At 40.2% G+C, this 13,148-nt stretch overlaps 2 protein-coding genes across 2 annotated transcripts in view; one reads left to right on the plus strand and one right to left on the minus strand.

Annotated features, from left to right (window-relative positions):
* Positions 1-634: 634 nt before the first annotated feature.
* On the plus strand, positions 635-11,212 carry LOC103516837 (serine palmitoyltransferase 2). The gene is made up of 7 exons (XM_026829129.1): positions 635-1,225; positions 6,559-6,822; positions 7,589-7,743; positions 8,175-8,355; positions 9,554-9,793; positions 10,485-10,646; positions 11,060-11,212. Exons 1-7 carry the CDS (start codon positions 1,106-1,108, stop codon positions 11,210-11,212), a joined length of 1,275 nt encoding a protein of 424 aa, XP_026684930.1. The 5' UTR covers positions 635-1,105.
* A 1,052-nt stretch (positions 11,213-12,264) lies between these two features.
* LOC108253376 (serine palmitoyltransferase 2-like) overlaps positions 12,265-13,148 on the minus strand; it is a gene marked incomplete at its 5' end in the record, with an annotated part of 21,125 nt that continues 20,241 nt past the window's right edge. The window contains one exon of the mRNA XM_026829130.1: positions 12,265-12,417. Within this exon, the coding sequence (XP_026684931.1) occupies positions 12,265-12,417 (153 nt within the window). The remainder of the gene's footprint in view (positions 12,418-13,148) is intronic.

The following is a 13,148-nucleotide window of genomic DNA, read 5'->3' on the forward strand; positions in this document are numbered from 1 at the left end:
CGCGGGTTCGATTCCCGCCTGGAGCGCATTTTATCCTGAACGGATAATGTTCGTTCTCGGAACTTTCTCCTAATTTTTCCGAGCGATTTTCACAGGTCACTGGCCCAATAGTAATAGGTAATAGAGAAATAGAGGAATACTGAATAAGATAGTAATAATTATTAATAATGGTTAGTATCAGTACTTTTATTATTGACATTACTCGGAGGTACCTTGTACCTACCTACTTATGATGACCTTTTTCCTTTTTGTCGATCGTTTAAGGTCACCTTTTAATCTATGAGGGATTTTTCTTCTTCTGAAATCCCTCATGAAAAAAAATTCCCTCCGAAGTCCGCAGTCCCAAGAATATCGTAGCAAAGAAGAATGAAAGAGAAGGGGAAGTTCTATATGAGTAGGGAGTGATAGGGTGGGAGGTAGGATGTAGGAGAAGTTGCAAGGGTTGCAAATCCTTCTCCTCCTTTTAGTTTTGTTTTCGTTCTACTTTTCTTCTTTTGTCGTTATATTTCTACTAATCTACTTTTTCCTTTTGAAAAATCGTGAAATATCGAAAGTCGAAAGCGAAAAGTACCTTATCAGCTTATCTGTTATCATCACTGACTCACCGAGTAGGTAGGTACACTGTTCTTATCATAAAGGAATGTGTAATCCCTTGAACTTGATGTTCGCCAGTGACTTTTTACCGGTTTGCCAAAGTTTTCGAAACGCTTGCTCTTCTCAGCTCGTGATATTTTTTGGTTGATTGTTTTTATTTTCATTGGAGATATCCCTCCAATACTAATCACAACTTCGCTCTTTTGTACCTATGTCAAGTCTCCCTCCAATCATTATTTCTTTTTTATTGATTTTGTTGAGAACTCTATCGGTTCTTATTTCGCTTTTTAAACTCGGTGGGTTTATTGATAAAACTACAATTTTGTTGTCCTGTGATGGTTCTAATAAATTTTGTTTTGTTTACCTAACTTTTTTAACCCTAAAGTCACTTAAATTCAGTGTTTTTCTCTAAAAAGTCTAAAAACCCCCAGTTAATGTTTCTTACTTTCAAATTATTATTAATCCATATTATTCTTTCCTAGTGCAATCTGTTTGTAAAGTTTGATCACCTATGGCTAGAAATGGCTTGCTGAAATCTCACTCAACCACCAAACCTGCCAATGGTTACATTTTTGAAAATGGCACCAAAACCCTATGGACCCAAGGAGAATCGACTCAGGAAAAGACCAATGTAAGTTTATAACATTTTTAAAGTATGGGTGTCTTACCACTGCTTTGGGTTAAACAAAATAGATATGTAAGTATGGGAAAATAATATTAATCAAAATTCCCACTTTCCTTTAATGATGGAAATTAAACCCTTCTGCATGAAAAAAGTCTCAAATGTTAATTTATTATAGCTGTTTGCCTAGTGCCCAACATACTGGCACACAAGAAGTTTCCAGGATGGTCAAGTTTGTTTGTTTTTTTTGTTTTTTTTTTTTTTTTTTTTTTTTTTTTTTTTTTTTTGTCTATCTGTTTGTCGGTCGGTTTGTCTGCAGGTCTGTTCGTATCATTGAATGATTTAACTCCGATTTTGAAGAGATTGTTGATGTATCCATGTTGTATTGTTGTACACATGAAAGAAGTTTACCCTGATTATGTGATTAGATTTATTTGAGTCATTTTAGGGAATCAAGTACCACAGAGGGCACCTTTTTCTGATGGAATTCCACAGTTCGCTAAACTACTAGTAACATGAGAAGTTTTCAAAATTCAGTTTACATTTTAAAACACCCTAGTTGATGGTTGATGGTTTAATGAAGAGGACTTGATATTACCGACATACCTCCTAGGATTTAGCTGCAATGTAGATTATAGGAAAACGGACTAGATTTTTACTCCTATTTGTAGAAAGAATACTCAGTAAGAAACCTTGAGTTTACCTTGATGTACAGATGCCTCGGAAAGAAAAGTGATACACGGTTGGTCCAGTGGTAACGCGCTTGCTTGCCATGCAGAAGGTCCCGGGTTCGAATTAATGTACAGTCAGGGATGTCTGCCAGGTCTGAATTTATAGCAGGGAAAAACATGTTCACAGGTACATAACTATGCTTTTCCCTAGAGTGTAGTACTGGAGTATTATTAAGGGTAGGTATCTAGGTGTTACCTATTTCCTTTTTTGTGAACTTTATGTCTGTAAAAATGACCAACACAGGAGAGGCAACAAAGTAATTTTGAAAGCTCACTAGAGTGAATAAAACCCTTTGAATTTCGTCAGTCAAATGCAGTTTCTTTGTGTTATTATGTCACAACTTTGGTGCTCACTGCAGCATTGTAAGTAGGATGTTTTTCCAATATCTCAATAATCCTAACATGCAGTGTTTACCTACCATGCTGGCACCGGTCGCTATGCGCATTTTATGTCATAGCTACTCATTTTCCTCACGAGGCTGAGTGGGCAGAGTGGGCCCCGCAACATCCAGTCACGGAATCAATCATTTAGATGATGCAAATTTCTTGACCCCGCCGGGAATCGAACCCGGTTCTCCCGCGTGCAAGGCGAGCGCAGTGACCACTACGCCATGGGAGCTGATAACATGGTTTAGTAGTAGGGACATACCTACATTATTATTATGATTTTAGTTAGACACTTACCTTCTTACTATGGAAGTACCTCAGCTATAATTTTGGTTCATACCTTCTTACTTTTATAGCCCTAAGAGTGCTGGTTACACTTACAGAGGCACTGATAAAACACATAGTGTACTTTGTAGGTATTTATTAACAATAACTACTTAAGGTGCTACCCATTTCACCGAAATAGAAATACATTTGAGTATGTAGGAAGAGGAAGTACTTAGGTACCTACTTACTGAAGAACAACATATAACTATTATTATAACTAACAACATAACTATTATTTAAGTAAATAATAGTTATGTTGATAGGTCTACTGGGCTCTTCAAGGAAAAAGCCTTCAAACAAAAAAAAAAAAGTTCTAAAATGGAGTACTTACCTAGCAGAAAGTTCAAAAAGTAAGCTTGAGTGTTACATAACGGATTTCAAGTTAATTTTCACAATGCTTTTGTGCTTGTTTTTGATTTGGAACACTAGGAACTAAGAACCCATAAGTAATAATATTTTTTGGAAGTGTTACATAATAGTCTCAAATTTTTCAGACCTGGGCCTATAGCTCAACAGGTTCATTTTACTATGTTCCTTGACCTCTCTGAGTGTTCTTGGAGACTGTCCAAATATTCTTCAAGCATGCAAATTACTCTTTATCATGTGGTGGTTGACTGGTTGTATACCTACTTAGGGTTAGGTATTTAGGTAGCTATTTATAAGGTCCTGTGTGATACCCACTAGTTTTTTTTTATTTTTTCATGTAGGTAAGCTTATTAGGTAGGTATAGGTACCTGTACCTACTACTTTATCCCTGTACCTGTACTACCTGCCCAGATAGGTATTTACTTCAGTCTACTTTTTAATTTGTAGTTTATAGTGAACTGATTCTCACCAGTGAGGTGAATCTCTGACTCCTACAATAGTGACTTGTGAGTGACTGATTCTTTTGACAATCTTATCTTATCTTCGTGACATATTCCAGGTAGGTATTAGCTTCTAATTAGTTCATTCAGTATTGTGTGGCACGTTCTGTATTCAGACTGCTAACTCTCTAGTGAATGTATTCTGAACAAGATTACAGATTACAAGGTACAGTAGGTACTTACATGGTTTAGTAGTAAAATGTAAATGTAATTGCAGTTTCTTTGTGTTATTATGTCACAACTTTGGTGCTCACTGCAGCATTGTAGGATTTTTCCCAATATCTCAATAATCCTAACATCGTTCTAACTTGCGCTTCACATTCTGGACCGACCCGACAACCTTTGAAATTCTGTAGGCAAGCAGCTACGTTTTCTCTTGGTTCTCCAGTTCATTGAACTCCTAGAACTAAAGAGGGAAAGTTATGTGATGTTCACATCATACTTTTACCACATAATCTGAGTAGCTCAGGAAACTCAGGATCAAATAGCTAAAGTGAAGACGGACGGGGGAGGGGGGGGTATATGGCCTACATTATCGTCAGACAATGAGACAAGGACCTAATGAAAATGTCTCGGAGAGGGGAGCTACTCACGAGTCTGCCCGAATGAGAAATAAAACGAATGCGAATAGTACACGACTTTCTATAAGTGCGAACGTGGGGTTGTAAAAATGTAAATGCAGTTTCTTTGTGTTATTATGTCACAACTTTGGTGCTCACTGCAGCATTGTAGGATTTTTCCAATATCTCAATAATCCTAAAATCCAATGTTTACCTACCATGCTGGCACCGGTCGCTATGCGCATTATATTACATAGCTACTCATTTTCCTCACGAGGCTGAGTGGGCCCCGCAACAGCCAGTCACGGTATCAATCATTTGCATGATACAAATTTCTTGACCCCGCCGGGAATCGAACCCGGGTCTCCCGCGTGCAAGGCGAGCGCAGTGACCACTACGCCATGGGAGCATTTTTTCGTTCAAGGCGGTTTAATACAACATTTTCTCATTTATAAAGGTTTAGCAAAGTGGAAGAGCAAACTGATGAAAGCATGACAAATTTAAACAAGTTAAGAACAAATTCTGATTTATAGAGGTACCTAATTTTAAAAGTGGTTGCCTTCCACTCAAGAGTATATTTTTATTATTATTATAGTCATGTTTTCCTTTCGGAATTTCTCCTCTTTTGAAGCGCGGTTCCCCTCTTTTTTCCTATGGTTTAGTACAGGCGCTATCACACCAAGGGGAGGGGGGGGGCAAAAGAGGGGTTATAGCGCCTGTACTAAACGATAGGAAATCCAAGAAGGCTCGCCCGGAATTGGTTCCGTTTTCGAAAAGGAAAACCCAACTCATTATTTTCTTCTCCCTTCATTGTCAAATCAATCAAATCATGAATTATTTGTGGTAAAGCAGAGAGCTTCTTCACAACTTCTATTCACTTCTTTCCTTTCACAACTTCCACAATTGAATCCGTAATATCTTCTTTTTTTTTAAGTTAAGGAAGGTTTTTTATTTGTAAATTACAAAACTATTCTGTACCAAATACCTACATAAGACCTTGTTTAGACTGGTGGAGTAAAGGACTTTTCAGTCTCATTCTGGCACTGGCAATATAAACAGGGTATATTCTATTCTTATTCCCCAGGGCTATCCAGACTTGTACGAGAAGTTTGTTCTATTCTATTCTCGCTATGTATACCGACGTATTGTCGACTGTTTCAATCGGCCAGTGACCAGTGTTCCTGGAGCCATCATTACCATCAAGGACCGAGAAACGCCCGACTATGGATGGACGTTCAAGTAAGTCCCGGGTTCGAATCCCAGAGTCGACACAAACAGTCGACTCCAATTACACATTAAATCTTCTTCTTCCTCGCCTTTTCCCGTGTTCAGACGGGTGATACCCTCCAACTAGGCTGGCTATGTCAAACAAAGTTGCATTTTCTTTCCGGAATTTTACCTCTTCTGAAGCTCTTTTCCTCTCTTTTGGCGTGACAGCGCCTGGGTACTAAACCAAGGGAAATCTAATGGTGTGTCCAAACATAGTCGACTGGCCGTCGATCAACAAGGTGAATGAATCTATGTTATCGAGGCAGAGTGGATGGTTCAGTCGACATCGATCGATGGCCGGTCGACGATGTGTGGACACACCTTAGATGGCGCGCTATCGGAATCCGTTCCGTTTCCAAAAGTTTCCCTAAATTACACCTTAAATGAATTTAATTAATTTACAGGTACACAGGTACTGAATCAACGTGTCTGAATTTGGCCTCGTATAACTATCTCGGCTTTGGTGAAAACACTGGCCTCTGCACGGAGCGTTCTAAGGAGAGTGTCAAACAGTCTGGATGTGCCTTGTGCAGCCCTTCAGGTGAAATTGGTAAGTATAGGTGTATTTTATTATGGTCCTTTTTTTAATTCCACCAAGGAAATTCCTCTTTGGACGTATTAGCGCGACCACACTTGCTGCCATGGGCCTCTTTTGTATTGTTACCTAATGAGTAGGTATTAATTTTATACGGAGTACGTACGGACTAGTCTCCAGAGAGTGTTCTCATTACCTGTTTATTATTTTTCTAATGAGTCATATCATAATACCCATAATGAAAGATGAGTAATGGCAAAGGCAGAGCTAGTGAATTGCAGTTATGCTCCCTGATGATTACACTTTCATTTGATAATAACTCATCATTTTTATCGAATGAATAGCGTGTCTAGAGATTTTCAAAAAGGGGAAGATTTAGGACAAACCGCGGCAGGTCAGACAGGTGTGTGGCGGGAAAAGCTTCCGACCTATGTCTCTCAGACGGTCTGAAACGGTCTGACCTATGGTCTAGGTCAGATGGTCTGAGCCGGCATCAGGATCCAGGTCCAATAATCGCTTAAGTACTATGTGAACTGTAATTTACATACCTGCAATATACCTAGGTAAGTATTTTCACTAGAAGAGTGATAAGCTGATAGAAAGGTTTGGTCTTAAAACAGCTAGTATGCTAAGCAAGGGTGCTTCGAAATCCAATATCTTGTTTCAGGCTCACACCAACGGGTTCGCCAACGGCATCAGCAAATCCAATGGCTTACTCTCTTCAAATGGGGTCAGCTCATCCGCACCCAACGGGGGCCCCCCTATCAACGAAGACCCCCCTTTATACCCGAGGAAATGGGCTGAAAATTTCGAGTCTGTTCCGTACATGACGGCCATACTGACGTTTTTCGGTTTCTATCTGCTCATGATCATGGGGTATATTAACTACTTGCTCTTCGTACCGAACGTGGCGAAGGAGAAAAATCGAGAGGTAAGGATTCTGTGTACAACATAGTCACTGCCTCGGTGGCGTAGTGGTCAAGACGCTCGCCTGGTAATGAGGAGGGCGTGGGTTCGATCCCAGCCGAGGTATGGAATTTTATCCTCATTTATTTGAGAATTTGACCACATAATAATGGAGCTCTAAGAGTTAGGTGGTAGAGAACGCCTAAGGCGTTAACCTCGCCTAGTGGTTGCCTTCCACTCAAGAGTATATTTTTATTATTATTATAGTCATGTTTTCCTTTCGGAATTTCTCCTCTTTTGAAGCGCGGTTCCCCTCTTTTTTCCTATGGTTTAGTACAGGCGCTATCACACCAAGGGGAGGGGGGGGGCAAAAGAGGGGTTATAGCGCCTGTACTAAACGATAGGAAATCCAAGAAGGCGCGCCCGGAATTGGTTCCGTTTTCGAAAAGGAAAACCCAACTCATTATTTTCTTCTCCCTTCATTGTCAAATCAATCAAATCATGAATTATTTGTGGTAAAGCAGAGAGCTTCTTCACAACTTCTATTCACTTCTTTCCACAATTGAATCCGTAATATCTTCTTTTTTTCAAGTTAAGCAAGGTTTTTTATTTGTAAATTACAAAACTGTTCTGTACCAAATACCTACATAAGACCTTGTAAATTACAAAACTATTCTGTACCAAATACCTACATAAGACCTTGTTTAGACTGCTGGAGTAAAGGACTTTTCAGTCTCATTCTGGCACTGGCAATATAAATAAACAGGGTATATTCTATTCTTATTCCCCAGGGCTATCCAGACTTGTACGAGAAGTTTGTTCTATTCTATTCTCGCTATGTATACCGACGTATTGTCGACTGTTTCAATCGGCCAGTGACCAGCGTTCCTGGAGCCATCATTACCATCAAGGACAGAGAAACGCCCGACTATGGATGGACGTTCAAGTAAGTCCCGGGTTCGATTCCCAGAGTCGACACAAACAGTCGACTCGAATTACACATCAAATCTTCTTCTTCCTCGCCTTTTCCCGTGTTCAGAGGGATACCCTCCAACTAGGCTGGCTATGTCAATTATAGTTGCATTTTCTTTCCGGAATTTTACCTCTTCTGAAGCTCTTTTCCTCTCTTTTGGCGTGACAGCGCCTGGGTACTAAACCAAGGGAAATCTAATGGTGTGTCCAAACATAGTCGACTGGCCGTCGATCAACAAGGTGAATGAATCTATGTTATCGAGGCAGAGTGGATGGTTCAGTCGACATCGATCGATGGCCGGTCGACGATGTGTGGACACACCTTAGATGGCGCGCTATCGGAATCCGTTCCGTTTCCAAAAGTTTCCCTAAATTACACCTTAAATGAATTTAATTAATTTACAGGTACACAGGTACTGAATCAACGTGTCTGAATTTGGCCTCGTATAACTATCTCGGCTTTGGTGAAAACACTGGCCTCTGCACGGAGCGTTCTAAGGAGAGTGTCAAACAGTCTGGATGTGCCTTGTGCAGCCCTTCAGGTGAAATTGTACAGGGTATACTCGTGCCGATTGGACACAATAAGGCTCTTACTCTCGAGAAAACTGTTATTTAGAGTTTTCTCGAGAGTTTAAAAAATTAAGTTTTCTTTTTCTTCTATGACTTCTAAATTCCAAAATATCCGGAATTTTTGGAGTGGATCATTCCAGGATCAGACTTTCATTTTCAGCTCCTAAGTAGAACTTTTTTGATGTTTCAAGTTAGTGTTCTAAAAATGCAAGTTTGAGTCATATGTACTTACTTTACAGTCACACCTTGTAGGTACTTGCTATACATTAAATTTATCTCGTAGGTACAACCAACCTACCTACTTACACCGTAGTCCGTACTCAACTTACAGGTGTATTTTATTATGGTCCTTTTTTTAATTCCACCAAGGAAATTCCTCTTTGGACGTATTAGCGCGACCACACTTGCTGCCATGGGCCTCTTTTGTATTGTCAATGGTTTTCTGAAAGAGGGTCCCTGAGTATAATTTTGCTATTTTTTGTTGAAAAAAATCCAAGAATTAAAGTGTCTCTCATCTTAGGAGATATGTTTTAATGCATGGGTTCCTGTTTGTAAACACCATGGAATAAGCTTTTTTTTTTCAAGTCTAAACACACTACAATGTACACGGTATGCCTACTTGTATTTTTATACATATGAGACTATAATTATGAGATACGGTATCTATGTACATAGCTGATTTGTACCTATCTAACACTTAATGTGACACATGGAGTAGTGGCTTCTAATTTCCTATCCCTTCAATAAACAATATCTTCTCTTCCCCTATGCTTTGTGCAAGGTCTCAGCATATATTAAAGCACTGAGTATCCATGTGAATCCAATTCAATAGATTGACCCGTTAAAGTCTCAGCTGACAAAGATTAGTGAATCTGAATACTTCGGGACAATCAGATATATACAATGAAAATAGAAACATGCCTAGGTAACAGTGCTTCGCTTTTTTCTTTTCTTTAAAAGGAAAACAAATAAGATGGGCAGAGTGTCTACCAGACGAGAAAATAGGGGATTGTCAAGGAAATTAATGAAAACTGGAAAAAGTCAGGAAATTTGGAAAAATACTAATTAAAGTCGGGAAATTTTGCAAATGATTGACGTACTCCCTGTTCAAAGTCCCCCAGCCAGACTAAGCTGGTCTACTCCCTGTTTAACGTGCCCCAGCCCGACAAGAAGACCTTCAGTTCTGATTGACGTTAAATCCTTGTAGCTTGCAGTGTAATAAAATGAATGATAAAAGCCGGTATTCGACTTTTTCAAAAGAAAATCTGTATTTGACCCTTTCATTTCCAGCGCCTTCTAGTCTGGAGGCCGGACTTCAGAAGGCATTACTGGAGGGACAACCTCACTCGGGAAAGCCGTGGCGTAAGATTCTCATCGTAGTGGAAGGCATATTCAGTATGGACGGCTCCATAGTACGACTGCCCGAAATTGTGCGACTGAAAAACAAATACAAGGTAAGTTGTAACTTGTGATTTTTGGGAATTTTAGCGAGTAAGATTTGAGGGTAATTATGCAGAAGTCACGTCCGTGGAAAATAAAAGCTCCTTTTTGTATTTAACCTAACCCTATAATAACACTAATCACTGCTCTATTTGTGAAAACTCCTTCTTGCGTAACCTAACCCTATAATAACACTGGTCACTGCTCGTTTGTGCCAGTTCCTTTGGTAGCAATATTCCACGGACGTGACTTTCTGCACAAGTACCGATTTGAGTACTCAAAGTTACATAGGCCAATCTTAAGGCAATTATTCAATTAAAAGGCCAGTCTAGTTAGCTTGGTTGGTAGCGCGTCTGCCTTGTACGGGCTAGGCCGCGGATTCGATTCCCGCCCGGGGCGTATTTTATCCTGGAAGGCCAATGTTCGTCCTCGGAAGGACTGGCTTTCTCCTATCCTGTCTTCCTTCTCTCTTCGCTTTCGGGATGGTGAGACCCTAGCAGTTACAATTCTCTCGATCCAACCTCCTAAAAAAAGTTATCTGGGATGGAAAGGTTCAAATACGAGATAAACTAGTTTCCAGCTAGTTTATAACGGCTAGCTTTATCGTATCCTGTCCTTCTGTCTTCTATTTCAGAACAATAAGACCTTCCTTGTTATAGTTTTCCCTATCAAACCTCTTCAAAAGAAATATGATTTTGTTCCCAGGCTTATCTGTACGTGGATGAGGCCCATAGCATAGGGGCTCTGGGGCCCACAGGTCGCGGTGTGACGGAATATTTTGGAATAGACCCCAGGGAAGTAGACATACTGATGGGCACCTATACCAAGTCTTTTGGTTCCATGGGAGGATATGTTGCTGGAAGTAAGGTAAATCAATCAGTCAATCATAGGGTATATAGGGACTATTCAGTCTCATCCTACATGTATAAATGAGGTATATAGTAATTCTAAGAAAACATTTTTTTCTTTTTTCTTATCGTAAAACCTCAGTGAAGTAGTTAGCACGTTGGGCTTGTAAGCGCTAGGCCGCGGGTTCGATTCTCGCCCGGGGCAAATTCGTTCTAAACACATGAGTTTCGTTCTCGGAACGGCTGGCTTTCTCTTATCCTGTCTTCTTGTCCCCCGAGACAATAAGACCGATAGCAGTTACAGTCCCCTCTATCAAAGCTATTTGAAAGAAGGGGGGGAATAAATCATCTGATTACATTTATTTCCTTCCTATAGGATAAGGAAAGGGAAAAAAATCTTTCGATTGATTCTCAGCCTCTTTTCGCTTTCAGAGTACGATAGACTACATACGGGCAAATAGTCATGTCAGATCCTATGCCACCAGTATGCCTCCACCTGTAGCCATGCAGATTCTCACCTCCATGAGGATTATCATGGGTCTGGAGAATGGAGATGAAGGTAACGTCAGACATTCAAGTATCTAAAGCTGTGTTTAAACATAGTCGACCGGCCGTCGATCGACGAGGTGAATCTACGTTGTCGAGGCAGTGTGGACGGTTCAGTTGATCAGATTTAGGTGTTGGGTCAGCCCACCTCTGTGGCTGAGTGGTCAAGAACACTGACTCTCAACCTGGGGTGCTGGGTTCAAATCCCAACAAGGCCGGACATTTTCTGACCGAAACTGTAAAGTACATATGACTCAAACTTGCATTTTTAGAACACTAGGTAACTTAAAACATCAAAAAAGTTCTACCTAGGAGCTGAAAATGAAATTCTGATCCTGGAATGATCCGCTACAAAAATTCCGGATATTTTGGAATTTAGAAGTCATAGAAGAAAAAGAAAACTTAATTTTTTAAACGCTCGAGAAAACTCTAAATAACAGTTTTCTCGAGAATAAGAGCCTTATTGTGTCCATTTGACACGAGTATACCCTGTGCATTCAAAGTTTCTGAGCAACCCTGTATTTCCCCATTAGCATATTATTAACAAGTAGTGTCCAGTTATACATTGTAGACGTTCCCTACTCAAAAGGTCACTCGGGATCAAGGGAGAATCTAAGTTAATTTACTCATGTCCAAACTTAAATCAATCTAATTGACAATCACAATCTAAATGTCCTAATTGAATCTGCCAGGCCTGAATGGTGCCACACTGATCTATATTTTTTCTATAACGAGAAAGTTCCCACGGGCTAGACTACTTTTTGGGTCGGTGACTTTATTTTAATTTCAAAGAATTGTACCACTTTGATCAAATTTCATGTCGGGCTGACCCAACACCTAAATCTGATCAACTGAACAGTCCACACTGCCTCGACAACATAGATTAACCTCGTCAATCGACGGGTGGTCGACAATGTTTGGACACACCTTCAGGCCAGCCACTCACTATCAGGTAGACCTGATCAGGTGTCAGGTCTATCTGATAGTGTGTGTCACATCAGGTTACAGGTAGACCTGACATTCGGACCTTTTCAGCCGTACCTGTCAGGTCTACCTGATAGTGTGCTGATCAGGTGTCAGCATGGCTGGCCTTAGATACTTGAATGTCTGACGTTACCTTCATCTCCATTCTCCAGACCCATGATAATCCTCATGGAGGTAAGAATCTGCATGGCTACAGGTGGAGGCATACTGGTAGCATAGGATCTGACATGACTATTTGCCCGTATGTAGTCTATCGTACTCTGAAAGCGAATAGAGGCTGAGAATCAATCGAAAGATTTTTTTTTTTTTCCTTTTATTTTTACTTTCCTTATCCTATAGGAAGGAAAGAAATGTAATCAGATGATTTATTCCCCCCTTCTTTCAAATAGCTTTGATAGAGGGAACTGTAACTGCTATTGGTCTTATCGTCCCGGGGCCAAGAGAGCAGGAAGGCAGGATAAGAGAAAACCAGCCATCCCGAGAACGAACCTTATCTGTTTAGGATAAAATCCGCCCCGGGCGAGAATCCAACCCGCGGCCTAGCGCTTACAAGCCCACCGTGCTAACCATTACATCTCTGAGGTTGGTTTGCAAGAGAAATAAAAAAGATGAATCTTCTTCTTCGCCCTTTCCCATGCTCAGATGGGGTCGGCGTTTGTCGTCGGCCTCTCAATCAGTTTTATAGTGATCGCTTTGAGGCCAACTGGTTTTGGCTAAACAAAATTTTCCGAGTGGGATGCCCTTCGCACTTAACCTTCGCTATTGATATAGCGTGAGGAAATTCGGACTAGTCTATTCCCTGTTTATAGTCTCCTAGACGCTGATCTACTCTCTGTTTATAGTCCCTCAGCCAGACTAAAATAAATAAAAAAAGATGATTATGTATGAAAAATATGTAGGTACCAAAATATTAAAATGTCAATAAAATTACAAAAAAAAAAAAAAAAAAAAAAAAAAAGAATTCCTTTTTTTTTTCCCTTTCTTCCGCAAA

The sequence above is a fragment of the Diaphorina citri genome, unplaced genomic scaffold, assembly GCF_000475195.1.
Source record: "Diaphorina citri unplaced genomic scaffold, Diaci psyllid genome assembly version 1.1 scaffold1677, whole genome shotgun sequence".
NCBI classification, from domain to species: domain Eukaryota; kingdom Metazoa; phylum Arthropoda; class Insecta; order Hemiptera; family Psyllidae; genus Diaphorina; species Diaphorina citri.

Excerpts from the sequence above, each read along its gene's own strand:
- LOC103516837 (XM_026829129.1), top strand. The coding sequence starts at position 1,106 with ATGGCTAGAAATGGCTTGCTGAAATCTCACTCAACCACCAAACCTGCC. Across the intron at positions 1,226-6,558 it reads CGACTCAGGAAAAGACCAAT|GCTCACACCAACGGGTTCGC; the intron begins GTAAGTTTATAA and ends ATCTTGTTTCAG. Across the intron at positions 9,794-10,484 it reads GACTGAAAAACAAATACAAG|GCTTATCTGTACGTGGATGA; the intron begins GTAAGTTGTAAC and ends TTTTGTTCCCAG.